General features: G+C 39.6%; 1 protein-coding gene and 1 pseudogene across 3 annotated transcripts in view; one reads left to right on the top strand and one right to left on the bottom strand.

The window, feature by feature from the left end:
- The window catches only part of LOC144632430 (gamma-aminobutyric acid receptor subunit gamma-4-like), a 57,150-nt gene that overhangs the window by 16,344 nt on the left and 14,929 nt on the right, over positions 1-25,877 (top strand). Inside the window, exon 1 of one of the 2 annotated variants that reach the window (XM_078491081.1) lies at positions 25,367-25,512. The exons of the other annotated variant lie outside the window; for it this stretch is intronic. Coding sequence (XP_078347207.1) covers positions 25,489-25,512 — 24 coding nt within the window. The 5' untranslated portion in view covers positions 25,367-25,488. Of the gene's footprint in view, positions 1-25,366; positions 25,513-25,877 lie in introns of those variants that run through there. 2 annotated transcript variants of the gene reach the window in all.
- LOC144632502 (ATP-binding cassette sub-family C member 4-like) lies at positions 227-15,469 on the bottom strand (annotated as a pseudogene). Its single transcript, XR_013566898.1, has 7 exons — positions 15,352-15,469; positions 11,471-12,018; positions 9,323-9,705; positions 7,036-8,371; positions 3,955-4,525; positions 2,743-2,879; positions 227-1,365 (listed from the first exon to the last, which is right to left on the bottom strand). The product of XR_013566898.1 is annotated as an ATP-binding cassette sub-family C member 4-like (transcript).

Raw genomic sequence — 25,877 nt, 5'->3', positions numbered from 1 at the left:
ATCGTTGAAAAACCCTGAAAAAGGGACCATGATCAACTGCAGGTGGCCTGTTTAAGCACCGATTTTGCACCAAAAACGGATCGTGTTTTTTTTCCGTCAGAATGCAACCGAAATTCAGAATGAACAGTTCTTTAGAAAGGTTTATCCTAGCTGTACCAGCTGCTTATCGCAAAAATTCACTGACGTGCAAATTGATCACTGAGCTTTACATTAACCATCACTGACTTGATACATGTTTTTTAATAATAATAATAATAATAATAATAATAATAATAATAATAATAATAATAATAATAATAATAATAATGTTTTTGGGCGCATTTAAAAAACTCATTGCGCTTACACTTCTATATTAAAAAAGAGGCTAGTTAAAACTAATATAATTTAATAATTTCCTAAGACACTAATAAATAAAATAAGTGAAACAACTTATCAACTAATGTACTGTTTATAATTATCAGATATCTCCACCTCGGGCCATTTCTCTCAAGGCACTTCCTTCCCTATTCACTAGTAAATCAAATCTGTCAAAGTCATTCACTTCCCCATTTTGCAAAACCAAAATCATGTCACACTCTTTAATGGTGTTCAGCCGATGAGCTATAGTGATAACTGTGGAGTCCCTCAGTTTCTCACGCACTACGTTCCAGATTGTTTGTTCGGTGTCTGGATCCACGTGTGCAGTGGGCTCATCCAAGATGATGATCTTGCTTTGCTGCAACAGCACACGAGCCAAACAAATTAACTGCCGTTCTCCTACACTGACATTTGCCCCATGTTCCAACAACTCGTGATTCAGCTTTCCATCTAGACTTTCTACCCACTCTTTCAGTTGCACATCCTCTAAAGCTTGCCACAAATCTGCATCTTGAAAATGCTCCACAAGATCGAGATTTTTTCTCAGCGATCCACTGAACAGGACAGGGCTTTGGCCAAGAACGGATATACATCGTCGAGCTTCTTGGAGGTTGATTTCTTTGATAGGAATATCATCGACCATAATCATTCCATTAACATCTGGCATGCGCATCAGAGCTGCCACAAAAGATGACTTTCCTGCACCCGTTCGCCCTGCAACACCGATCTTTGCTCCTCCTTTGATTTTGAGACTGATTTTCTTGAGTACTTGAGGTCCCCCCGGATAGTACGTCAAAGATACATCTTGCAGTGTAATAGTTCCTTCGCGTGGCCAGTGTTCCGGGGGACGTCGTTGCACTTTGTATCCAGGTTCAGAGTCAAGCTTAGTGTACGTCATAACTCGTTCAACTGACGTCATGAAATTTTCGACATCTGAGGTTTTTCTTACAGCGTATTGGGTCATTCCTGAGGTCTGGATGACATAAACAAGTCCAAGTCCGGCAAAAGATGAAAAAAACAAAGGACAAAAAGAAAAGAGTTAGCAGAAAGTTGTTTAATATGGCTAGTTCTAGGATTTTAAGAAGGATTTGACGAGTAAAAAGGCCGTGCCGTATCATGCAAGTTTCTACTGAGGCGGCGTGGTCTGGAGAAGGCGGCATGGCTTAGTCGCCATGGTCAGGAATCTGCACTTGTAGTCGGAGGTTCCGTCCTTAAATCCCCCTGTGTTCTCCCTTTGTTCCCCTATTCAACTCATCAACGTTTAGTAAATAGTGAGCTGGTCAGCTTCTTGTCAGTTGGGTTTCTTATACAATGTTCTGTTTATTTGACATTTGCTTCATACACACGTCCCACAAGCTTCTAGCTTAAGGCGAAAATCGCGTTTAAATTGAAGAACGATGCTTTATCTTAACCTTTTTACCTACAATCAAGGTCCAAACTTTATTCATATACAAACACTCCTTATTTGGCACCTTCGCTGGCGGTAACTCTCTAGAATGTACACGGCCATCAGCTTGTAACAGGAGTTTTTGTAAGGATTTAGCTCTGTGGCTGATCGGCAGGTGCCCTGCTACCTTCCGGGATCTTTTATATCAAGTGGACCAGGACCAAAACAGCATCAAGGAACATGACTTACTCGCTTACAGGCAGAACTCAAAGTTATTACAAAAGGGGCAATTGTCATAAACGTAAGCGTGTCCCTCGTTCTTACGTAAGCTAAGCAAATAGAAAAAATTCTAAGGATATTACTTTCACGCCCTTAAAACCTGGAGCAAATTTCTTATTGGAAGGCGCAAAATATATATATATATATATATCTATACAACTAGCTTTACGATAGCAGAAGATTGTGTTGTTTTAAAATCTACCTTTCACTGAAAAGCGTTCCGTAACAAGCTTCTTAGGTTCGTTCGGCAGATTAACACCAAAAGAAACAAACCTCCCCTGATCAGATAAGCGATGTTATCCAAATCAAATTGCGTTATGAAACTACGTACGGTCCGCATTCTGGTCTTTTGCACACTGTAGTGTATTGGTTTTAGCAACATAGTTATGATCACTTGTTACTCTACAGATATTGTGAAACATTGTGAAAGTACTGCATGATGTGAAAATACTAGTCCTCTGTGAAATAAGTAGATATCAGGTATAGAATGGTTATAATGAATAAAGATCAGATTGGAAATGTGACCTGAAAGGAGTACTTTTCTGTCTCCATAATTAATGACTACACAACACACCCCGAATGGTACTTTTTAAAAAAAAAAAAAAAAACTGTGTTACTTGTTCTTTGAACAGCATTGAAGTATTCAGGGTTGAACTATGCATTCCTATTTTATCCTATCGTATGTTCGGGTACAAAAGTTAGTTCACATATCTACCTACCGGCATCCTGAGACGCCAAGACTGCTGCCAGAGCCACTGCGCCAATTAACAGTGAAGACAGAAGGTCCAAGCGTACACCGAGCCATCTGCCACTTGCCATCACCATAATAAATGACTGACTGTGAACATCTTGATATCTACAGGAACAACGCTACAATTAATCGATCATTAATGCTGACTGACAAATCATCACAAGTCACATCAATTGAAGATGAAAAGAACTCATTTCTCACAAATCTCGAGTAATCCACGCATGAAGTCATTTACATAAACTACGTAAATGTTTATGTCATGTCTAGTGTTAATTGATTTGCAGATGACGTTGAGAATCTCCATTGTGTTATCGCTACTAAATGGCTGAATATGGAGGTGTTTTCATACAGAGATCAGTAAACGAAACACGACGCCATGCTTGCATATAAAAAAACTCATTGTTACAGTGGAACCCCGATATAACGATCTTCGATATAACGATATTCCCGATATAACGATATATATGTTATGTCCCGGCAATAGTGAAATGTATGGGACGGAACCCCGATATAACGATTCCTCGATATAACGATATAATTTTACTGCCCCCTTGGCATATCGTTATATCGGGGTTCCACTGTATTTCACGGTCTGATAGCGTGACCTAAATTCACATGTGATAAACTCATGAATAATCAACGACATCACATCCATGAGCACACCTGTATGAGTGTCGTTAGATATGATCATCAGTTTGTGGGTAGCGGAGAATTGGCTTAGTAACCTCGTGCATGATATGTGCCCAGCAAGGGTAATAACTGCTTTTATAACATAGAGGGCAAAATTACTGAATGCTGATTGGCTGAGACAGAGGGCATTTTTCCTTAATTTTGGTAATTGCCCCGGGCAAAATTACTTGATCCTGATTGGACAAACAGGAAAATTGCTCGTTTCTGATTGACTGAGCGCGCTGCACTTCGTTGGCTTCAAGACGGCGGCGGCGGCGCTTCGCGACTCTGGCAATTTCTACAATTTCTGAAAACACGCGTGATTACCTATACTAATATTTCAAAACATTTAAAGGAACCCACCCTCAAAATCTTCTTTAACACGGTCAGCGGTGTATATCTACGGTTTTGCCTACTACCGGCACCTAATCATATTTAAAAAAATATTACAATTCCTATCTTTTTTAACACGAGTTACCAATATCATTTGCAACATCAGTCATCGACATACCTGTAAAACTGATCCACGAAATCTCTCTGTCTTCCTCTTGTCCGAATCGTGTCCAGTCCGTTAAGGGTCTCCGAAATGTGAGAGAAGACGGGACTGCGGCATATAGACTCCAACCTTTTAAGCTCTCTTGACGTATTTAAGTAATACTTTGAGATATACACGACTAACACAGTCAAAGGGACAATGAAAAACAGGAGCCAAGGGTTTGAGACCGTTGGTACGAGAATTGACATCAACAAAATCAAGACAAACTGAATTGCCATTAGAAACGTTTTGGGTAAAAGCTCATCCAGGCAGCCGATATCTTTAGAAAACCGATTAAGAATTCTACCCAGGGGATTGGAATCAAAGAAAAGAACTGGTGCTTGTAAAATAGCTACAACCATTTTGTCATGAAGACGCTCAGAACATCTTAGAGAAACCAGAAGGAATCCATATGCCCGAATAATGGAAAATATGATGGACGCAATAACTAGACAACCATAGAAACCAAGATTTGTCTTGTCTTTCTGATCTTCTGGGATTTGCTTTGTTAGAAACGACAGCCACACGTCAGGAGCAATTATAATTGCTGAAAAGAGATGCAAAAAGAGAACATTATGAGAAATAACCAACAGTTTTCACTGACATTGATATTTTGAATAAATGAATCAACCAAAATCCAGGACCTTATCTAAGAATGATTTTTGAAACTGCTGATTTGATATTTAACATTGAATATGTTTAGATATTACAACTGAACAACTGATCATGACGTTGGAATGTCAGGATGTTTTGTGTTTAAACCAACTAGTTTTCCACTTTTGAGCGCGCTTGATTTTGGGATGGTATAAATTATAATAAACCATTATTGCCCTGTTTGGAACCATCGGCCCTGCTATCTGTATTTCATTAGCGTCAAGCTGCACCCGAAGCAACAGACATTGTTTTTTACAACCCCGTCTTGTTATGGCAATGTTTCGTGCATTTATTCTCGCACTTAGACTGAGTTGATTCACAAGCTACAGAAAGAAAACTTAGTTTATGACATACCATTTAACATGCCTCATTACAGTTTCTTGTTTGCATGAAGTGAGCATTACACAAAGTAGAGGGAAGTTGCACTTAAATACGCAAGGAATATTTCAAGCGTTACGAAGCCAGTACACCTGTCCTCGCAAAGACTGACTGGTATATTTAAACCCAGTAAAACAGCATTTTCAACTACGATAGCCTTGTTGCCTTGTGGCGCTTACCATTAGTCAGAACTGGCCGGCCAGATCGGTATATTGAGGAACAGAGTTCTGTTGTTGTTGTTGTGATGGATTTGCACGAAAACCTCGTGGAAAAGGTCCATTTCATGTTCGAAACCACCGGACTGCCGCCGGGGCAGTTCTGACTAATGGCAAGCGGCATTAGCAAGAGACTCCGCTGCCTATAGGCCGTTTTACAGATATTGATTTTGCCCCAAGAGCATCCTATAATATTTAACAATTATTCTTTGAAATCGAGGTGAATATTCTGCCGCTATTCACCGAGATTTCAAAGAATAATTGTTTTAGTATATACACACGAAGTGATCTCAACAGCAAGCGACCTCAAAGTTTTCAGAAGGAAACCATTTAAAGTCGATTTAATTGACCTCTCAATTCATGCGTGGAAAACGTACATACAAGCGGCACTAACCGACATGCGCGAAACAGTTTACAGAATCTTCAAACATGGCAAATCTAGTTAATCTTCGATAAAATCCTCGTCACAATCTAGCAAAATGGTCCTTTAACACAACTTAAACCTGCAATCTGAATCAAAAACCTGCTTGCAAAACATTTTGACCGTTGAATCAAAGCTTTTGAAGTTCACCTGAGTTCACTTGAATTGAAAATTGAAAGAGCAGTTGGCGAAGGATCCACCTGAAAGTTTGGATTATACTGAATGTGTGCAGAACTGTGGTGAAAACTGGATGTTTTCTTGCACAAAGACGTTTTCCTGAATATTCGTGGAGGATCTTGGTTGAATAACACTTGATGTTGCTGCCGATAAATCTGCGGTATTCATTTCTGCCGATGCCGGGCGCCAGAACGACTTGACGGTAAGCAATTGTTTATCGTTATAGTACTCGAGTTGTGTGGACATTGTGCTGCAAATTGCGAAATATGTAGTTTTCTCTTACTTTGAAAACCATCAGGCCAAATTTCTTAGCCTTTTTTTGTCTTTTCTGGTTCAGCATCTTCTTGTATTCTTAGTATTTGCGATTTAGAAACGCCGGCGAAACGCGAGTTTACGCCGGCCATTTTGTTTCAGTTTGGATCAAGCATTATTCACTCCGTAGGGAGTGAATAATGCTCATTAGCCCGAGATAGCGAACCAATCAGATTGCTTGAAACACCAAGATCACTGAGTGTGTATATACTAAATAATTTATTGTGGTAATTGCAGAATTATCACAATAAGCTCGGTGATAAATAGTGAAGAAATTATTCAACATGACACGAGCGTGGGACAAAGAAATTTACCATCTTTATTATTTACTACGCATTTGATGATTTCGACATTGCTGATCCTGGCAGTATGCAGGACGCGTGTCATATATCAACCTAGTAAATGGCCTAGTTCACAACGAGTCTCTCGTAGCTCAGTTGGTTAGAGCGCCCAACCGGTATCTGGGAGGCTATGGGTTCGATTCCCGTCGGGGACTCAGAGTTTTTCTTTGTCCCACGCTCGTGTCATGTTGAATAATTTCTTCACTATTTATCACCGAGCTTGAAATTTACCATCTTTATTATTTACTACACATTTGATGACTTCGACATTGCTGATCCTAGCAGTATGCAGGACGCGTGTCATATATCAACCTAGTAAATGGCCCAGCTCACAACGAGTCTCTCGTAGCTCAGTTGGTTAGAGCGCCCAACCGGTATCTGGGAGGCCATGGGTTCGATTCCCGTCGGGGACTCAGAGTTTTTCTTTGTCCCACGCTTGTGTCATGTTGAATAATTTCTTTACAAAGAATAAATCATTTCAATAAGCACTATAGGATGCCCTCGGGCAAAATCAATATGGCTGCCGTATTTATAAAACGGCCTATTGACTGAAGTTTACCTTGAGTGAAGAGGCACAAACAAATTACTGCAGAAATCACCAGTGAATTTGCTCCACTTCTGAAGTAGTTCCAATAAAGTTTAAACGATACCACTCCAATTGTACGATCTTCTTGCGATATTTCAAGACCCTTGGCTTCCCTGGGTAGACGAACCACTTTTTTACCTCTATCAGCATCTTCACCGTGATGTTCTTTTGCCCAAACAACGCTATTATCTGGCTTACTGTCCTCCGGAGCGCTCTTATTGTGCGGGTCAACAATATTTAGGATGCCTTCTTCTTGAAGTTTTGTGAAACTTCCTTTTGCCAACACACGGCCTTTGCACAACACAATCACTTCATCGGCTTCTTTCATGTGTTGTCCTTGATGGGAGGTTAACACTCGGGTTTTATTACCCAATAGGCCTTTTATGCATTTTTCAAAGACGTGTTGGCCAACTGTAAAGTCCACAGCACTCAGAGGGTTGTCCAACAAGTAAAGATCTGCATCAACGTAAACTGCGCGTGCTAAACTTACTCTTGCCTGCTGACCTCCACTCAGAACTTCACCGCGTTCTCCAACAACAGTCTGGTCAAAGTTGGGAAACTGCTGGATGTCTTCTGTGAGGGCGCATGCTTCGATTATTTTAGTGTACTTTGATTTATCGTATGGTTGACCAAACAAAATGTTTTCTCTTATGGTTCCAGTGAAGATCCAAGCTGTCTGGGGAACATAAACAAGAGTCCCTTGGCAGGTTATTGTTCCGCTTATGTCGGAGACCTCGCCAGCGATCGCTGAGAGAAGAGTAGATTTCCCACTGCCCACTGGTCCAGTGATGACTGTTAGACATCGTGAGCCTGTGGAAAATTCGATATCATGCAGAATAAATTCATTTTCGCGCTTGGTTTGTACGTTAGATTTGAGACAGACAGAGCCTTAGGCTTGTTCCAGTCTTTTACCTCATCTGAAAGGAAACCTCCTTTCATTCTTTGCTGTTGATCTTTCAGCCTACCAATTAACTCAGTCGAAATGCTATCCAAGTTACTTGTGTCTTCTGCAGTATGATCACAAGAGATCGCAGGTAAATTTTTTAGCAGGAGAAATTCTTCTATTCTGCCGAGGGAAACGTAAGCTTCATAATTTTCCAGTAAGCCATAGGCCAAGTGAAAGCAAGTACTTTCTCTTAGTACAGTGATGTAAGAGAGGAGCATAAAAGCATTAACAGGTGTGAGGGGCTGACCAGTTAGCACGAGAGTAATTACTGACACCAGGGTCGCCATTGGTAAAGAGGTGAACTCCAAGGCAGAAACGCCTGACAGAGCAGCACTCTTCTTACGGATGATGTTGACTTCATGTCTAAAAAGGAATAGAGATTATCAGGGTTATTTTCCATCAAAGGGGGAACTCTTGATGCATAAACCTTTTATTTTTGAATTATCACATGAGGTAAGGAAATGAAAATCCTTCTCTCTTGGATACCCAGGGATCAACACAACAATGTTAGAAAGATGACAGGCAGGATTTTCTCACAGCCACCGCTAGGACGCGTGTAAAATTGTCGAACTTTGGCAAAACCTGACACTAGAGGCTTTTGGTGATTCCTTAGTATTGTTTTCAACATACTTACTGTGCATAAATTCACGCATAACAAGCGCACGAACGTTATGAAAATGGGGGCGTTTTAAAGCTTAGCTTGCCAGGGAAATAAATAGATTTACCTGCATCCCTGCCACTTACTAAGGGAGTGTTCATTATTTATTCTTGGTGAGGGGCGGGTAAATCATAGGGGTTGGGGTGGGGGGGGGGGGGGGGTTCAGAAGAATTTCTAATTGTCTTTGGGAGGTCATTAGAGTTTCGAGATAGTTAGTTTTGGGGGGGGGTTCTCATTTTATGTGGACCCAACTGTTAAAATGGCCATTTATTCTAAACAATTTATTGAAAATCCATCAAAGAGGCTTTTCATATCAAGCATAATGCATGACCATGGGTCAAATTCTAGATAATGTATTTAACTTGAATGTCTCTTTGGTTTAATTTGCACTTTATAGATTTTGCATGTTTTCCTTGGTGGTTCAAGCAGGCCAAGTAAATCTGGAAGCTTGTGTTCTCAATACTCGTGAACTAGCAAACAAACTAACTACCTTGATAAACAAATACCCCATTTATAAGTGACTTATAAATAGATTATGTGCCCATATTATCAAATTAAAAAAAAATGAAATTAATTTTGGAATTGTGGAAAAATTAGACTCTGCAGTGGAAACACATTTGGTTTGTAAATTCTTTAATAAAACTATGCTTTCCTACCTCCGTGCGTGTTTTATCTGTTTTCGGTAGAAATCCTCCCACGCATGCGTCTTAATGGCACGAATCCCAGAAACCACCTGGTTCATCAAGGCGATACGCCGATCGGACACCACTGCTGTGCGCAGGCGTAGCACGGCACTAACATAGGACAACCCGGCGAAATATGGCACAAGAAGACACAGGAAAATCACTCCCATAAGAGTCTGCCAGCCAATCAAATACACCAGTAAAACAGATGCCACCACCGAGTCAAGGATCGGAAAAAGAGCCGAAAACAAAAACTTGGCAGCTTCTCCTTCCAATCGCTGAACATCATTTGATATAAGGTCAATCACGTGACCTGTTGTAAATTTCAGCAATGCATGCTTGCTAAGAAATAGCGTCTGCAAAACAAGAAATATAACTTGCTGTCACAGAACATTTTCACCGGGAATTTTCAGAAAAAACTTCCTTCAATTACAGAATAATGTTCCCATTGGATTTTTACAAAGAAATGAATGGAAATTTAACATGCTACCCATCGACTTCTGTTCGTAGTACAGAGAAAATAACATACGCATTTTTTTGACACTGAGCACTCTGCTCTTTTATCATTAATCTATCCGTACCTATCCGTCCATCCATTCGTCCGTCCGTCTGTTTGTCCGTCTGTCTGTCTGTCTGTCTATCTCCTCGTCTGTCTGTGTGTGTGTGTCTATCTGTATGTCTGTCTGTCTGTGTGTCTGTCTATTTACATTTATACAATAACCAAGAAACCGCATGCGCTATGGTTGGTTAATGCCTCTCATCTATTAGAGTACAGATGAAGTCACTGCGTGATGTGACTTCAATAAACAGTTCAATGTAATTACGGAAAACTTTATCGTGAGATGAAAACAACTTTAGCTCGCCAGTGGCGGCTTTGTCTTAGAACTGAAATATTTTTTTTTGTATACAAGAAATGGATTCCATTTTGCCGTGGGTCTTTTCAGTTATAGATCATAGAGGGTGTCAGAATGTGGTAAGAACGTCATGCCTAGCAGCTCGCGGCCACGTTTTTGTTCTTACCATATTTGACGTTATCTGTGATCGATAAGTGAACAGACGCACGGCAAAATGGAATCTATTTGTTAATATAAAACATTCGAATTCGAATTCGGGGACTCCCAATAGGTCGTGGTCGATTGCATTTTAATTTTTCTGTAACTCAACCCGTTCAGTTTGTTACTATTTTGATTAGGTTTTGTATATTTAAGTTAAATAGAGGATAACACATGGTTGCGCGGAGATATGAAATTTATCTTCGAGTGTTCAAATTGATAGCTATCGATAGATAGCTATCAATATATTGAAAGATATCGGTTTTGAACACGAGAAGATAAATTTTATATCTCCAAGCAACTATGTATTATTCTGTTTATTATATAAACCTACTAATTACGATGTTTTTGACGATTTTCCGAAGATCGAATAAGGTCGGGTCGAACATTTATATCAACGATGTAGGAAAGTTCAAGCTTTTCCCGTGTAGTGGTAAGTCCCCAACGCTTTCAACAATCACAATTTCAATATTCAGCTCGTGTCAGGGCAGGTTTGCACCACAAAAGCGCCAGAAGCGAGCAAATACTCTGCAAAACGTCCAATAATCAAAAGCTGGCGGCCAGATTGAATGGACATTCTTGTTTGTAGACTTCAAACTCAACGTTGATTCCCAATTTTAGCCATTTCAATATCCTTTTGACGGTTAAAAAGAGTTGAATTTCGCTGTTGTCGCGTCGTTTTATATACTTCAACTCGATTCATTCAAGAATTTGACAGTCCCTCGTTAAACTTTTAAACCAATGAAATGATTTTAGCGTGCACCATTGATTGTGCGTGCAACTGGCTTCCTTTTCAGTACTCAAAAAAAGTCAAATAATAAATCCTTTATTGACCAAGCTTGTTCGTCTCGGTCCATAAACACGCAAAAAAAAAGAACTTGGCCAATATCACTAATATCCTGTCATCTTGACCTCACGCTTGGTCAATAACCCATATAACCTTACGAGACGTCACCAACTACCAAAGCAACCTCCCAGTAAAACCTTTTCAGGCAAATAGGATGAGGTGACCATACGATCCCAGGACCTGTGTTACTTTTTGGCTAGTTTATATTCTATTGGTACCTACCTTATGATAAACTAGACCTTTTAAGGCGCTACTCATTCTGATAGCCACCAGTTCACCTGTATAGCAAAGGTGATGCACAGCAAGGGCCCCGATCAAAGCGTTGATACACATAGCAAGTGCACAACTGTAAAGAAGGGGATTTCTCTGTGGCTCAGCTGACATCAGTGTGGAAACAAAATATCCGAGAAATAATGGCTGAGTAAGACGCGAAAATGAATACAAAATACTCAAAAATATAAAGATCATGGCGTCCTCAACAGAAAGCATCTTTGTGACACTTTTCCAAAGTTTTGGTTTTTTCCCATTTTCTTTACAGTTAGCTTTTTCTCTGTTCCAGTTTGTTTGAAGCTGTTCGGTCAGTGAACGGGTAGTGTTTTCCTTTGAAAGGGGTAAAAAGTCACATTCCTCCAAAGCTCGTTTATTGCCTATCTTGAAGACACTGTTCATCCATTGAAAGAGAAGAAGAGATACAAAGCTGACTTTTTCAACATCATCGTCACTAGAGATCTTCTTGTATCCATTCCTTGCCATAACAGTTGATTTGCAATCTAACAATAAAGATTAAACACAGTGCAAATTAGATAGAGCAGAGGCAGGGACTTGATGGTTAGCGCATTGAACTAAAGATTAAGCGCTCCGGGTTTGAACCGTAGCCGCGGGTTCACTATGTCGTGTTCTTTTGCACTCTCATATAACAGTGTCCTTCCCTACCCTGGAGTATAAAGGGGGGTCAGCGGTCTGCTGAGGTGGCCTTACAAAAGGCTGCGTGGGCTTGGGGGTGGGAGCAACCGTGCAATGGAGAAGCATTGCACCATGCAGTGAAATGCTGCTCCATCGCGCAGTGCAGTGCCGGGGGTTGCGGGCACAGCACGTTATCACAGAAAGCAAATTTATGTTGATTTTGATTTCAGACGTATTTGGCGTGGTACTAACGCTGGTAACTAAGGGACGGACCATTTTTTTCTTGGAGGGGAGAACCTATGAAAAGTTTTCCTCTGCAAACTTTTTTTCAGTTTATGCACCTCTGCAAACATTTTTTTGTCGAAATTCAAACTATTTTTTGTTATACACATCGTATTTGCAAACAATTTATTTTGTTTTTCTAGGCCCTGCAAGCAATTTTTTTTCAATATTTTTTATACCCCCCTCCAAAAAAATAATGATCCGTCCCTTAGACCAACTTACACTAAGGCCCGGGCCAAACGTCGAATTTCACATGAGGCGAACCTAATGCAAATGACCAAAAACAATAGGTTTTGCTCATTTGCATTAGGTTCGAGTCATTTGAAGTTCGACGTTTGGCCCGGGCCTAAGGAATCATAGAAGTTGTAGACCTGTTCACGGCGAGAACCTCTTTCTAGCCCAGGTATTTTACTCCGTTCTAAGATGTTCACATGCAGATGCAATTCAAGTATCATGACCGTATACGTATTATTAAAACGCAACTGAAAAGAAGCCTGCGGGTTGAAACTTCGATGTTTGGAAAGTCTGGCCTTCAAACTAGAGCAGTTTTCAATTGAGTGTCGTAAAACCAAAACCAAAGTAATCACTCTGGCCAATCACAAAGGACACGGACAATCCAGTGAACCAATCAAAACTCGAAGCAAATACATGTAGCGGCACGAAGCGCGGGAAAACGTGCGCGAGCGATTCATGATTGGTTTTGGTTTTAGTTCTGATTGGCTAAGAAAGTGGCGCGAGATTTTTAAGCCAATCACTAGGCGCAGTAATGCAAAACCAAAGAAAACGCAATTTACTTTCGACACTCAAGTGAACACCGTAACCGTAAGACGTTTTACAGCGAGTGGAACCAATTAAAATTAACTTAAGCTCTAGAGTGAAAGTTTTTAACGTGATCGGTATCAGACTTTATTGACTGCAAAAATGCGCCCTATACTCTTCACTCCCCTACCTCGTCGATCAACCTGAATGAAAACCATGTTTTGATTATTTTCTCTTGGCTCGTTGAATGTAACCCGTGACAAATTCTTCGCTTGGTATTCCACGCAGCCAATATATTCTCAGTGACGTGAACATCAGGTGAGAAATCCGGCGAAAATGTAAAACAAAACTCGGCGGGGTGTAACATCAAATGAAAAATCCGCCACTATTCACATTCCACACGCATGCATGCATTGATATTAAAATCTTTCCGAGAAAAAAAAAATGGGTGACGTCTTTCTTAACGACAACTTGATTGACACAGATTTGTACCGTTTCCCGGCACCGCTATGCCGTCAACTGCCAAAAGTGCCGACTTTCTTCCCCCTGATCTAGCCTAAAGGCGAACTTAACAAAATCACTTTAAAAGGGCTTGACAACTTGGTGATCGATTTTATTCAAAAGAAGTCTAAATTCCAACAAAACAATGCGTTTCAATACAAGCCCTAATTATTAAAAGCTTTGCTTACAGGTCTTATAAGCTGTTCTCTTATGTGCAGAATGTCAGTCTCGCTTTGCTATAAAAAGTATGCAGAAATCTTTACAGGGAGGGACGAGGGAAATAGGAGACCAGCTTTGCCATAAAGGCTCGACGACTGAGTAGTGAGATACGTACACGAGAAAAATCAGATTTCACGCCCAAATAACTATACATCGTGTTCATAAATTGCAACTTCTTGTGGATTTGAATTGCTAATTTTTATGTTCGATTTCGAAGCATTACTGAAATCGAATTCCCGTGATATATTAAAATGAAGGATGGCTGATAGAATGCACAACAGATAGGTGCCTGAGTGGAGAAGATTAAAACAGGGATAATTACGTTCTTGAAGGCCACCACGAAAGCAATTACTTACACGAAAGCAATTTTGTTTACTTGGCTTCTCCCCGTTATGGTTCAGTTAGGATGCCGCGGGCGATGGAATGAATATTCTGGAACTCTAATAATTTGCTTTCTTAGATATTTTAAAATTTCATTGACACATGAGATCTTTAATTAAATACCGTAAAATTCCGGTTATACCCCCCCCCCCCCGCTTATAAGCCCCTCTAGTTACAGGCCCATCTACATCCAGTTATAAGCCCCTCGGATATAAGCCCCACTCTGCTGGATGACAGTACTGAACAGGGCTAAATGTTGCTTTATTGCGACTTTTTAACTTAAAAACGTATTTCGATAAATACTCCTGTGGCTCGTTTCAAAACGTTTTTTTATTCCGCTGATAAGTCCCCCCCCCCCCGGATATAAGCCCCTCCGTTTATAAGCCCACCAAAAACCCCTTATGAAGTTGTATAAGTCCAGGGCTTATAACCGGAATTTTACGGTATGCCAATTTGACAACGATTTCGCAACATTTCACGACTGACCAGGCTGAGTGAGCATCACATGTAAGCAAACGCATGCAGTTAGCATATTCACGTTACACATGATCACCTGAGCGAGCGGCAGTACCGTGTTCCGGTAGAATGACCACTCCAAAAAGCTTTGATTCAAAGTTTTCTTGTGCATTTAGTTCAGTGCACTTATTGGGATGTGTCGAAAACTAATATAAGACCTTGGAAACAGCGAAACAACATAATGATTTGAGTTTCCCTCGCTCCTAAGAACTCTTTTTTGATCATGAAGAGAACATAAAGAATTTCGAGCATGAAAGTTTGCGTGTATTGGGTTACATAAATTATCTGGTTGATGAAATCCTCGCAGAAGTCGATTTTCCGAGAGAAGGCCAGTACTTCAAGAGAAATAAATATTTCGCAAGAACATATTGCCATGACACAACATTAGGTCATTCTCCTTGAACCTGGTACTACGAGTTGGTTGGTAGTCGAGCTTACTACGTATTAAAGGCTGGTTCTCGCCCCGATCGTCTCTGTCGCTTCTGGAGTCGTTTTTACGTTAATATCGATCAAAATTCACTAAAACACGCAGTAATAGTTACCTAAATGGGCGGTTTTCCAGGCTTCATCTAGTTTTGGTAAATACCATCCGCAAAGCTTGAATTAAAGACAAACGTAGCGGTCTTAGAAGATCTTCAAAGGATTTAACGCCAAGGCTGCAGGGAAATGATCCTTAAAGGATTCGCATGAACGCTCTATCAAACTGTTTCCCGAACAAAGCCTGGGTCAGGAGACAAATTGACAAGTTCACGCTCATGGTTTTGGTCAATTACAATCAAGTTTGCATGTTACAGAATCGAGATACGTTCACACTGAAACGGCGTTTTCGGTCACCGAAAACGGAGCTTTTCAAAAACACTCTCCAAAGTGGAGAAATTTGAAAACGCACTGTGTGGACGGCGTAAAACGGAGCTTTTAGACCTGATCACGGCGAGAACCTCTTTCTAGCCCAGGTATTTTACTCCGTTCTAAGATGTTCACATGCCGATGTGACCGATGCAATTCAAGTATCATGACCGTATACGTATTCGATTAAAACGCAACTGAAAAGAAGCCTGCGGGTTGAAACTTCGATGTTTGGAAAGTCTGGCCTTCAAACTATACCCGTAAGACGTTTTGCAGCGAGTGGAGGTGGCTCCATAGGGTTTCTTGACCGCGCGAAGAATGGGTACGAAAGGGCGAGCTTGAAATGCCGGCAAATCAAAACAAACATGGCGGCTTCACGCGAGCGTGAAATTTTCGGCGAGAAAACGCGAGACTTGCTTCCTGCCAATGAAACAACACCCGTGTTTTCCTGTGTTGAGCAGATAAAAGAGTTTACAACACCCTAAAAAGGTGTTTACAACGTCCGCGGTGCTTCTGGCCGCTTTTGTGAAGTTCGTACGATCGAAAGCAAAAGAGAAAATAAAGAATAGTCTTCGCGATTGTGAGATACTTCTAGCAGAATTTCAGAGATTCTGCTATATAAAGGATTAAGGTATGTCTCTAACTAACCTTGGGGTTAACAAATATTCGCACAAAAACCGACAACAACGGGTAACGCTCGTCTTTACACATCAACTGGTATTGTTCAAAAGTTCGCACATGCTCAAATAGCGATCTTGGACAATTTCTATTCTGATGACGTAACTGTTATTCGGGCGAAAAATAGAAATTTTCCCCTTGTATTTACTAGAGTTTCCTTCGGTGAAATTCCTTAAAATTTGGCATAGATGTTATACCTTTTCAACTGCCCTTTTTGCCGTTTTTTTAAAAAAATTTATAAGCCAATTTTTTTGCTTAGTCAAAAAAACACAAAATAACCAAAAACGCAAAAACGACCTGGACAACCCCTACTTTTTTTGTTTTTAAAAGTTATTTCTCATTAGATTCCATCCGTTGGGGGAATTTCAAAAATTTTCACCGAAGAAAATTAAAGAAATTTAAGATCAAAGCCATAAAAACACCAAAAAATAGGTCTTTTTGAGTAGATGTAGCTCAAAAACAAAGGCCGTTATTTTTAAAAAGAATAATGCACAACATATTTTAGTCCTTGTTTTTAATATTTCGGCAGCTTTTATTTAACTAGTTAAAAAAATAACGCGAAAATGATCTCTTGATGGGTATCACTTGTGCGCGCGCCGTAATATCTCAAAACCCTATGGAGCCACCTTAAGCTCTAGAGTGAAAGTTTTTAACGTGATCGGTATCAGACTTTATTGACTGCAAAAATGCGCCCTATACTCTTCACTCCCCTACCACGTCGATCAACCTGAATGAAAACCATGTTTTGGTTATTTTCTCTTGGGTCGTTGAATGTCAACCGTGACAAATTCTTCGCTTGATATTCCACGCCGCCAATATACACCTAATTGAAGAAACGTTGACCCTGTGAATAGCATAAACCATGAACGATAAGACCCAATGGTATTCTGGGTAGAAAGCATTGGTAAGCTTAGCAATATTTTCTTTATTGATAATCAACATATTTTCTTATTTTGAGAGCCTTAAGAGCATGTTTTATGCAACCTGTCTTATTATCGTGAAAATATTCTTTCACATACGACGATTATTTTATCTGATTTCCCAGTAAACATTTGGGTCGCATCGTTCATGCTTTATGCTTTCATGGATCAACGATTCTTCAATCAGGTATATTCTCAGTGACGTGAACATCAGATCACACTTAAACGGCGTTTTCGGTCCCCGAAAACGGAGCTTTTCAAAAACACTCTCCAAAGTGGAGAAATTTGAAAACGCACTGTGTGGACGGCGTAAAACGGAGCTTTTTGAACACGCTGACGTCAAATAGTCATGTGATGTCTGTCAAAACAAAAGGTTTCATTAGACCAGAACTGTCTAGTTAAATTATCGCATAAAATACTTCAATCAGCTAACAATCCGTATAGATTTTCATGGAAAATAAAGAGCAATATTGAGTGCTTTGAAACAAATAATAAGCATTGCAGCACTACACAGTCTTGCACAGTCTGGGAGTCAGAGAAGAAAAATTATGAAATCCAAGTTTTCCATTTATTGGAAAATATGATTCCAACTTATGCCAGTTAAAAACACTTCATCAGCAGTACTATGTGACTTTTTTCAAATGTTAACATGCAAATTTTTTGCATGAAACCTAACTTAAGGCTTGTCTATCTGACAACATTGAGCAATTTACAAATGAGCAGTTCTTGGTTTTTGCCAGTTTCTAAATACAAGGTTTCTAACACGCGCGGAGTGTTTATGAATCGCTTGGTCTTGTCGTGCTTATGTTTTAACACTAAATCTTTGATAGACTTGATTATTCAACATTACAATGCTTGCATTCGTAACGTAAATTTTCTTATGCCAACCCTGAACACTCTCGTCAGTGTAATTTAATATACAGTGTGCAGAGTTCGATTATACTTACCAGGTCAATCTGACCATAATAAAGGCAAGTTGAAGAAAATACGGCTTGTAGACTGCTTGCATGAAATGCTGGCCGTGGATTAACCTGTCTCGTTTTGCGAAGCGCGACAGAATACTGGCAATATTCATTTGTGTATTGTTTGTATAAATCAGTGCCGTTATATTTCCCGCCAGAATTAAATTTACATTTACAGGATAAATTAATAAGGCCAGGTGCCCAAATAGCTAGGCTATGATGTAAGGCCGATATGTTACCTATTGAAGCCATAGGAATAGAGTTTACTCGATTTGTAGAAAATGTAGTTTACGTGCACACCGGTACCATCCATGCATGGTTGAGCTTGCTAGTAATAAAATTATGCGTTTAATCAGTGCGAACTTACCTATGAAGTTTGGTCAAGTACGCCTCTACTCTGTGTTCTTTCAAGTTTAATATGGAAACACACACGATAGTACAGTGGGGAAAAAACTCGGCGACGCGACAAGAGTCGCAGCGCAAACTTAGTACATCATGGGTGGGTGGGTGGGTAAAACTATACCAGAGTGGTTCAGAGTTGATGGATTAATGGATTCTCCCTCCATTACCTCTGGATATACCAACCATATTAAAATACCGTCACGCGGAATGAACAGCCGCAACAGACTCCCAACAATATTCTACAAAGCATGCGAGCACTGCGTTTTATTTTGCAAGCACGAGCAGTGATCTAATTTGTCTTGCGAGCAGCGAGCACTTAACGAAAATACAACTTACGAGCAGCGAGCACTTCATATTTTTTTCGCTGTAGCAATTGATTTTTAATTTTCAGGGTGCGTCTGATACGCCTGGTATTCTGATTGACACCTCCACAATAAGAGCGCAAGTCGGGCTAGGCGCACGTTAAAGCGCTTATCGCTTACCGCTATTTACGCGACGTTTGATACCATGTCAGCTCAAGTTAGCTCACGTAGCTTCACGTGGCTCGTAGAAGTCTCGATCATACGGCTCCGTAAAAGACTGCGGATTTAAGAAAGCTATCTAAGCCTGAACTCGCCACAAGAAGAAGTTTTTAGCTGCAAGGCATTGAAGTTTTGTGTCATGGAAGGTATGTTTTTCATATGATTTTACATATTTTAGTTTTATAATTTTTGGCCATACAAACAACAGAAACATCCCAAGCATGCATTTCAGTGGTCAATCAGTACAAAATGCAGACTACAGACCGTAGACTGCATACTGGAGGGTGGCATTGAAAAGTGGCCGCTTAATAGAGGTTGACCGCTAATATAAATTCTTTAGAGAACTCATATTATCAGAACGTGGAATATTGACCACGTGCTAGATTATTTAGTGTAAGTTGGGTGGTAAGTTCCTTATGGAACTCATTTTATCTGAGGGCAACATATTGACCACCTGCCAGATTATTCTGTCTTACATACTTGGGTGGTGAGTTCCTTATGGAACTCAAGTTATCTGAGGTCTGCTTATTGACCTCCCGCTAGATTATTAAGTCTTACTTAAGTGGTGAGTTCCTTATGGAACTCATGTTATCTGAGGGCAGAATATTGGCCTCGTACTAGATTATTCTATCTTACAAACTTGAATGGTGGGTTCGTTGTGGAACTCAATGTTATCTGAGGGCAGCACATTGACCTCGTGCTGGATCATTCTGTCTTTCGTGGGTGGTGAGATCATTATGGAACTCATGTTATCTGAGGGAAGCATATTGATCTCGTGCTAGGTCATTCTGCCTTGCTTGATTGGTGAGTTCGTTATGGAACTCATATTATCCGATGGCAGCATATTGCCCTCTTGCCAGAATTTTTTGTCTTCCTTGGGCGGTGAGTTCACTATGGAACTTATGTTATCTGAGGGCAGCGTATTGCCCTCGTGCTAGATTATTCTGTCTTACTTGGGTGGTGATTTCCTTACGGAACTCATGTTATCTGAGGGCAGCATATTGACTTCGTGCTTGATTAATTGATGTCTTACTTGGGGGGTGAGTTCTTTATGAAGTTCTTGTTATCTGTGGGCAACATATATCAACCTTGTCCTAGATTATGCTGTCTAACTTGGGCGGTAAGTTTCTTATCGAACTCTTGTTATCTGCGGGAACATATTGACCTCGTACTAGATTATTCTGTCTTACTTGGGTGGTGAGTTCCTTATGGAACTCATGTTATCTGAGGGCAGCATATTGACCTCGTGCTAGATTATGCTGTCTTACTTACTTACTTACTTACTTACTTACTTACTTACTTACTTACTTACTTACTTACTTACTTACTTACTTACTTACTTACTTACTTACTTACTTATTGGGCGGTAAGTTCTTTAGCGAACTCATATTGTCTGAGAGCAGCATATTGACTTTGTGCTACATTATTCTGTCTTACTTACTGAGGTGGTGTGTTTCTTATATATGGGTTATTGACCAAGCGTGAGGTCAAGATGGCCGGATATTGGCCAAGTTCTTTTTTTGCGTGTTTATGGTCACCTCATCCTATTTGCCTAAAAAGGTTTTACTGGGAGGTTGCTTTGGTAGTTGGTGACGTCTCGTAAGGTTATATGGGTTATTGACCAAGCGTGAGGTCAAGATGGCAGGATATTAGTGATATTGGCCAAGTTCTTTTTTTGTGTGTTTATGGACCGAGACGAATTATTATTTGACTTTTTTGAGTACTGAAAAGGAAGCCAGTTGCACGCACAATCAATGGTGCACGCTAAAATCATTTCAAAAAATTAAAATTATTTACTGTTTTCCGGGATCTTTTCCGAGGTTAAGAATATTTAAAATTCGACGTTTCGATCAGTTTCACTGATCTTCTTCAGGTTGTTGTTAAAATGACAATATGGCGGACTGTTTCTCATGTTCAGCTCTGTAACCGCGCCATTAAATCGTGACTATTACACGACGTATGTGAAAAAGGCGGGAAAATGTAACGAGGTCTGTCAAGTAATTTTACATTTGTGATACTTCACTGGCTGTTATAGTCTCCCTCACGATCGAAGAAGGAGTTCAGGATTGGCTTCCACGTTTCAACATGGTCAAAACTGTTCAGGACTGTCATTCCGTGATGCCTCTGTCGCAGTGATTCAATCCCTTCAAGAACTTTCCTTTGTCTCAACCCCCCCTCTGTTGCTACGATTTTTGCGTTTGTCCAGTCAATACTTCTCTGGCACTCAATACTGTGTCGTGCCAGGCCTCCATCTTCTTTGCCCATTCGACAAAAAGACGAAGACGAATGGGCAAAGAAGATGGAGGCCTGGCACGACACAGTATTGAGTGCCAGAGAAGTATTGACTGGACAAACGAAACAGTCCGCCATATTGTCATTTTAACAACAACCTGAAGAAGATCAGTGAAACTGATCGAAACGTCGAATTTTAAATATTCTTAACCTCGGAAAAGATCCCGGAAAACAGTAAATAATTTTAATTTCTTAAAATGAGAGGTGAAAGTTTCAGAAATAGGAAAATCATTTCATTGGTTTAAAAGTTTAACGAGGGACTGTCAAATTCTTGAATGAATCGAGTTGAAATAAAACGACGCGACAACAGCGAAATTCAACTTTTTTCTAACCGTCAAAAGGATATTGAAATGGCTAAAATTGCGAATCAAAGTTGAGTTTGAAGCCTTAAAACAAGAATGTCCATTCCATCTGGCCGCCAGCTTTTGATTATTGGACGTTTTGCAGAGTATTTGCTCGCTTCTGGCGCTTTTGTGGTGCAAACCTGCCCTGCCACGAGCTGAGTATTGAAATTGTGATTGTTGAAAGCGTTTGGGACTTACCACTTCACGGGAAAAGCTTGAACTTTCCTACATCGTTGATATAAATGTTCGACCCGATCTTATTCGACGTGAGCGTCAGAGGCTTCGGTGAAAAGATGTTTTAAAAGCGTTCAGTGCCTGGTTCGCCGTGCCGGTTCTTCCATTTTGAAGATTTTACACAAACGACTAGTTTGCCGAAGTCTTTATTCTTCAGGTATGTCACTAACTTCTCTCCCTTTTCCGCCGAAAAAAACCGATAACATGTCTTCAAGTCGCTTTGCGTTTTAATTTTTGTATTAGGTGGTTGTTGTGGCAAATAAAATTCACGAAACTCGTTAGCATTTGTTGATTAATTTGTTGGTTTTCATTATTTCACTTCAATACCCATTTCTTTGTTATCGGACTCCATTTCGCTAGAAACAGACAGAAACTACTTGTGTTGTTTCGGAAAATACTTTCATAGCTCAAATTTACGACTGAAAAGCTTTTTGAAGTAGCGGCGACGGAACTGAAAAGATTTTTCGCTTGCGGGAACGCAGCGGGCGATCCCGAGCGGTCAAGATGGCTCCATCTTGACCGCTCGGGTAGCCAATCAGAGCACGGGATTCTTTCATCTTGACCGCTCACGGAGCTAGTAAAATAATAAGGAACTCATATTGTCGGAGGGCAGGATATTGTCCTCGTGCTAAATTATTCTGTCCTACTTGAGTGGTGATCTCCTTAAGGAACTCATGTCATCTGATGATAGCATATTAACCTCCTGCCAGATCATTATGTCTTTCTTGGGTGGTTAGTTCCTTACGGTACTCATGTTATCTGAGGGCAGCATATTGACCTCGTGCTGGATTATGCTGTTCTTCTTGGGTGGTCAGTTCCTTATGGAAGTAATGTTATCTGAGGATGGCATATTGACAGGTGCTAGATTATTCTGTTTTGCTTAGTTGGTGAGTTCCTTGTGGAACTCTTAGTGGTGAGTTTCTATTGGAACACTTCTTATCTGTGGGAAAAATATATTAACCTCGCCCTAGATTATTATGTCTTACTTGCGCGGTGCGTTCCTTATGGGACTTATGTAATCTGAGAGTAGCATATTGACCTCGTGAGTTTCTTATGGGACTTATGTTATCTGAGGTCAGCATATTGACCTCTCGTTGTCGTGTGTGAATCGCCCTTTAATTTAATCCTTGGGAAAAGTTTCATTCAATTTATGAATGATGTTTTTTATTGATACTCACATAGGTGCAGCTGGATTGGATGGAAGTGTATGACACTGAAATCAATGAGCGAGAAACTGAAATGCACGCACGCTTGGTTTCATCATAATATTTTTTTGCTGGAAATTGTCATTTGAATGTCAAAATGAATTTGTGATGATGATGATGATGACGATGACGATGATGATGTTGATGATGATGATGATGATGATGATGATGATGATCATCATCATCATCATCATCATTACGACAGACATTATTATTATTATTATTATTATTATTATTATTTTATTATTATTATTATTATTATTATTATTATTATTATTATTATTATTATTATTATTATTATTATTAAGCATATTAAGGGATAATATGCGGGACAATAAGCATGGAAACTTATGGTCACGTCATTTTTCTAGCTCATTATCTGTAGCTCTCCAAAAGCAGAACCGAAAATACTTATCAAGTAACCGTGAAGCACGGAAATAAATCAGCTCGACAAAACCGCACATTCCTCAACAAAATTAATCAGACGGCTTGTTATTTCCGATTCCGACAGCCTTTTCTGATGTCGATTTGGCCAATAAAGAACATAAAAATCGGATATTTGATCAAGCCTTCAAAACACGTGTACCAACACTCCATGGATAGTTCAACATCACCTTCCTCCCTTTCCGTAAGCCACCATTTTGAAACACAGTTCGCGATAAATTTATGTCGTTTCTTATTAAGAAATGTTCTGTAATCGGTTTATTTTTATTCTTTTTTAAACGTATTCGATGCCCTGGCAGTAAAATACCACATATTGGCCTTCACCATGTTCACATCGCATGTTTAAAGATGTTTGAACAGTGGCAAAATTTTTGCGAAATTGTGAGGTCGCGAAACAAAATTGCATAAGCTACCTTAGGTACTATTTACAAAAAGATTGAAGTTTGACCACTGACAATGAAGGCGGAACAGCAATTCCGGGATTCATGTCATTTAAATGTATGGTGCTAAAATAGTGTTGTTTTTTAAAGAAAACCGTTTCAGTGAGAGAATATTTCATCGCACTTTTCTTTAATATTGCTTTATCTGCTTCAAATATCATACGTCTTGCAAAAGGTGTATTGAATGCAAGGCTGTTTCAGCGCAAGTGTTCCGGCAATAAATCATCTTCTTGAGTTATTTATTTTAGGTAAATTTATAATTGATAATGTTTCAAAAAGGCCGACGTGTTATGTTTACATTAAAGAAAATTAATATTTACTTGAATGTTGTGCCTTCAGTTTAATTTCATATTTGTAATCAGTTAAACTTATATAATTAAGAAGCACTTCATTTCAGAATTCTAAAGGTAAAGAAAAAAAGTCTAGACAGGGAGGAGTCTTCACTATAAAAATTGATAACTTGAGAAGCCCCATTTGCTTTTTACACAAGCAAGCGAAAACCTGAATTCGACATTAGAACAAAACTGTGTTGGGGACAAAACCTGCAAAAAAGACGACCACCTACGGTCACCATCAATGTTTGTTTTCTAACGTATTATTCGAGACGGGTACTGACGAAGCCAAAACATATATGTCACCTAGCAAACACGGCAGTTATAACTAAAAGACGAGCATTTGCATGAAAAGGGAATGTTAAATAATTGATCAGCACATTATCAATAAATAATTGCTGAGCAGTAACTCGAAATTAAAAACTGAGAATAGTAAAGAGAAAAATTAATAAAGGAAAAAATCGCCAGAATTAAACTTTTCAGTGGTAATGGACACTCTTTTAAAGCTTTCAAGACAACAAGAAGTTGTTTCACACCTTTCAGGCACAGAATGTGTTAATTACCAGGCTTCATTTGATAAATTGGGTGATAAGCAAAAGAGGAAAGAGTGATATTTTCCCGTGTAATTAAATAGGTGAACCTGTCATTACAAGTGAAGTGCATTGTTGATTTTGGCTGGTAGTTTGTTAAAAGCCTCGTGTGACTTAACTAGATCTTAATTTTCCTGGGGTGCGTATTCTTCCTTCACAGAAGTCTTTTTAATTTTGTTATTTTTCTTCTTCCACCTCAGGCAGTTCTAGAAACCTTTCAACATTTAGATAGTAACGAACTTGTACTGTTCCGAGTGAATGAATGTTTCTATTTTGATGGCTTTCAGGTAGCGGCGCATCATTAAGGTATTATTGATATTCATAATTTGCATCACAAGTGAATACTAACACCTCTGAAAATACGCTTTCTGTAATTTTCAGCTGCTTATACTCAGAGGGAGTAACTCTCGCGTTTTAACCCAAGGTTGGGATCTAAAGAAAGTATTGTACTTTGCCTGGGTCACCATTTATGGCTTGTTTAGCTGGACAGAGGGTAAGACCTAACAATGATTAGAAACTGAAGCCTTAGAACGTTAGAATTTTCACCATAACTACGTGAAGATTTAATTGATATAGCATCAGCGTGCTTATCTTCGCTTGCAGTTGACAAAAAGTCGTGTAAGAACGAAGACCGGTTATCAATAACCGAATTATATGTTCCGTAAAACTACTAAAAAGTACCACAAACGAAAATGAAAAATTTTTGGTGCAAATTTTATCCCTGGTTCGTAAAATTTATCTGAACTCAGTTTGTGCTCGACGAAGATTATTTTCGGCTTCATCCTAAAAAAATAGCAATTTGCGCTAGTAGGCCTTTTCAGGTAAAGTAACTGCACGATTTGAATATTGTTTGGGTTA

Source organism: Oculina patagonica, chromosome 12, assembly GCF_052425735.1.
Source record: "Oculina patagonica isolate OP01 chromosome 12, crgOcupat, whole genome shotgun sequence".
Lineage (NCBI taxonomy): Eukaryota > Metazoa > Cnidaria > Anthozoa > Scleractinia > Oculinidae > Oculina > Oculina patagonica.
The sequence above is the reverse complement of the archived record's forward strand: the minus strand, read 5'-3'. Positions and strand labels throughout refer to the sequence as shown.